Source organism: Octopus bimaculoides, chromosome 17 (genome assembly GCF_001194135.2).
Source record: "Octopus bimaculoides isolate UCB-OBI-ISO-001 chromosome 17, ASM119413v2, whole genome shotgun sequence".
NCBI classification, from domain to species: domain Eukaryota; kingdom Metazoa; phylum Mollusca; class Cephalopoda; order Octopoda; family Octopodidae; genus Octopus; species Octopus bimaculoides.
In genome coordinates, this window is record NC_068997.1 from 10,305,483 (window position 1) to 10,308,820 (window position 3,338).

A 3,338-nucleotide genomic window follows, 5' to 3' on the forward strand; every position below is an offset into this window, starting at 1 on the left:
TATATATATATATATATGAGTGTGTGTGTGTGTGTGTGTGTGTGTGTGCGTGCGTGCGTGTGCGCGTGAGTATGTGTATGCGTATGTGTGTGCATATATATATTTGTGTGTGCGTAATTGCTGGTGTTTGCTCCCAGGTCTACCCTAATCGAAGTAATTCTAACCGTGCCCTTCCCGTCTTTACTGAGTCATCTCGGGCTACCATCATTTAATATATCGTTTACCTTCTCCTTTAAGATGGTTGGCTTATGATCTGACCGAGATTTGTCTATCTAATAACACTAGCATAGACTGCCTCGCCGGCTTAACTGAAAGTTATTTCTGCGTATGTATACTGAATAAATCGCAGCTAGAACAGTAATTAGTCTATAATATCTTACAGATATGCTTGAATAGAAATATGATGTAGAGATAATCAATCAAAAATTTCATGTAACTTGAGATATTAAGGAACGTTGCATATTCTGCCAGAAATGTTTGAGAAATTCCGGTCAACTGGTTCACCAGTATATGGGTCAAACTATGCAGTTATAACCTAAATTGTCCCATAAACTTTCTTTTCGTGAAAACGACGTTTTATTAATACTTAACCAGCTTGAACCAATTAAAGAAACAGATCTTAGAATCATTGCAGTTGTTGTTGTTGCCGTCTACTCAAAAACAGCCTGATGGAGTGAATTCATGAGCAAAGGCATTCCAGTCGTGAACATCCGGCGTTTTATTTATGTATAGTGTTTCTAGGACTTCATCGACCATGTACTATATATAGGTATATATACTATACTTATAACATTTGACAACTCCAGGGGTTCAACACTTTTCAAAGAGTCACTGAAAGATACAGTTCGCTGAGAAGGATTTCTCTGAAAGCCACGACTTGATATATTTTGTGTCTAAATAACGTCCAATGCCATGCGTGTATTCGTGTTTCTTTGCCATTTTTTAAAGAGGAAAGGCAGTTACCATGATCATTTTCATGGCCACTGAGACTCGTTTAATGGGGCAAGGGGGCTGGCCTCATCAAACTGAAGACCTGCTTTGAATGCCTGAAACGGAATGGATCCACTCTCACACAAAGCACCCAAGGACACCAAATGGCGGTGGGTCGAACCAGGCACGTTGGAGGTTTCTGCGAGTATGCGTGTGTGTTTGTATGTACATGTGTGTGTGCGTGTGTATGTACATTTGTGTGTGCTTCTCTGTACATGTGTGTGTGTGTGTGTGTGTGTGTGTGTGTGTGTGTGTGTGTGTGTGTGTGTGTGTGTGTGTTTGAACTGGCACTCCGTCGGTTACGGCGATGAGTTGTTCCGATCAACGGAACAGCCTCCTTGTGAAATTAACGTGCAAGTGGCTGAGACACGTGCATTCATAATATAGTTCTCAGAGAGATTCAGTGCGACGCACAATGTGACAAGGCCGGCTCTTTGAATTACAGGTACAACTCATTTTTGCCAGCTGAGTGAACTGAAGAAACGTAAAATGAAGTATCTTGCACAATGATTCAACGCACCACCGAGTATCGAACTCACGACCTTAAAGTCGTGAGCCGAATACCCTAGCCACTAAATCACGCGCCTGTATATTTAAGAGTACATTTATTTGTGTGTGTGTGTGAATGTTGTAAAACAAAATTAAACGCTTAAATCTCTTACCTGTCGAGCTGTTGCGTGAGGTTTGAAAATTCTTTAAATAAAGGCGTTTCGAAGTACATATAGAGCGGGAAAGACAGCAGACTTTTCATGATTTGGAGGTTAGATTTCTTTAATATCTGAAGATATTGGATACCCATCTGATTTTCGTTCATATCCCTCCAGTCCTCGTCTAGTCTTTCTTTAAAGCATGTTGTAGCTATACCTTGAATAATAATAATAATAATAATAATAATAATAATAATAATAATAATAATAATAATGATAATAAAAATTTTTCTTGTAAAATTTCAAGGCCTGAAATTTTGGGGGAGGGAACAAGTCAGTTATATCGATTCCAGGATTTAGGTGGTACTTAATTTATCGACCCCGAAAGAATGAAAGGGAAATGGACCTCCGGGGAATTTGAACTCAGAACGTAGCGACGGGCGAAATACTGCTAAGCATTTCGCCCAGCGTGCTAATGATTGTGCCAGCTCGTCACCTTATTAATGATGATGATGATGATGATGATGATGATAACAACAACGACAACAACAACAACAACAACAACAACAATAATAATAATAATAATGATAATTGTTTCAAATGTTGCTACAAGGGCATTTTAGGGGAGGAGAGTAGTCGATTACTTCGACCCTAGTGTTTCACTTGTACTTAATTTGTCGACCCCGAAAGAATGAAAGGCAAAGTTGGCCTCGGCGGAATTTGAACTCAGAAGGTAAAGCATGCTGCTAAGCACTTTGTTCGGCGTGCTAACGATTCTGCCTGCTCATAGAATTAACGTGCAAGTGGCTGAGAACTCCGCAGACACGCGTACCCTTAACCTCGTTCTCGCGGAGATTCAGCGTGACACAGTGTGACAAAGCTGGCCCTTTGAATTGCAGATGCAACTCATTTTTTGTCAGCTTGAATGAACTGGACTAACGTGGAATAAAGCGTCTTGTTCAAGGACACAACTGCAGGGAATCGAACGCACGATCTTGAGTCGAATACCCTACCCACTGAGCCATGTGCCTTCGTAAGAATATGCGTCTAATGACTACTGATCAAAACTGATTAAACTCATTTTTTGTTTAGAAATAACATTTGCAGAATTGATCATTTTCGTTAAAAGTGAACTTCAGTTTATTAAACATTCAACATCAAATCTCAAAATCTGAGAAACCAGTTGCAATTAGTGCCTTCTTAAGACTCAAAAACTGCGCTAAGTCACATCAGCTGAGTATCCAGTTCAATGATTAAAGCTAGTAAAAGTGTAAATCTGTGTGAAGCAGTTTGCGATCGGAAAATAAAAATGAAAACAACGGGAAAATAGTGAACCGTAATCGTAAAGTTTAGACATTTACCTTCTAATGTATATCGCTCCAGAATTTTGTTCAGATCTGTGACCACACCTTCGTCGTCCTTTTTGGAATCGAGTAACTGTAATAATTCGTCTGCCAGTATTTGGTGCTCTTTGAATAAGCTATGTGTATATTCTAATCGAAAGAGTTTCTTCTGAACAGCACTTCGCGTATGTTTCCAATATTTTCCTTCCCTTCAATCAAAGAAAAGATACATGGAATATAGATTTTGTTCAAATATCAAAGGAAGTGTGTGTGTGTGTGTATGTGTATGTGTGTGTGTGTGTGTATGTGTATGTGTGTGTGTGAGAGAGAGAGAGAGAGAGAGGGAGAGGGACGGAGG

At 39.6% G+C, this 3,338-nt stretch overlaps 1 protein-coding gene across 2 annotated transcripts in view; it reads right to left on the reverse strand.

Annotated features, from left to right (window-relative positions):
- The window catches only part of LOC106882514 (probable cytochrome P450 12a5, mitochondrial), a 58,241-nt gene that overhangs the window by 8,119 nt on the left and 46,784 nt on the right, over positions 1-3,338 (reverse strand). For both annotated transcript variants that reach the window (XM_014933217.2, XM_014933226.2), the window contains exons 4-5: positions 2,999-3,189; positions 1,653-1,854 (exon numbers count right to left, since the gene is read on the reverse strand). In XM_014933217.2, the coding sequence (XP_014788703.1) occupies positions 1,653-1,854; positions 2,999-3,189 (393 nt within the window). The remainder of the gene's footprint in view (positions 1-1,652; positions 1,855-2,998; positions 3,190-3,338) is intronic.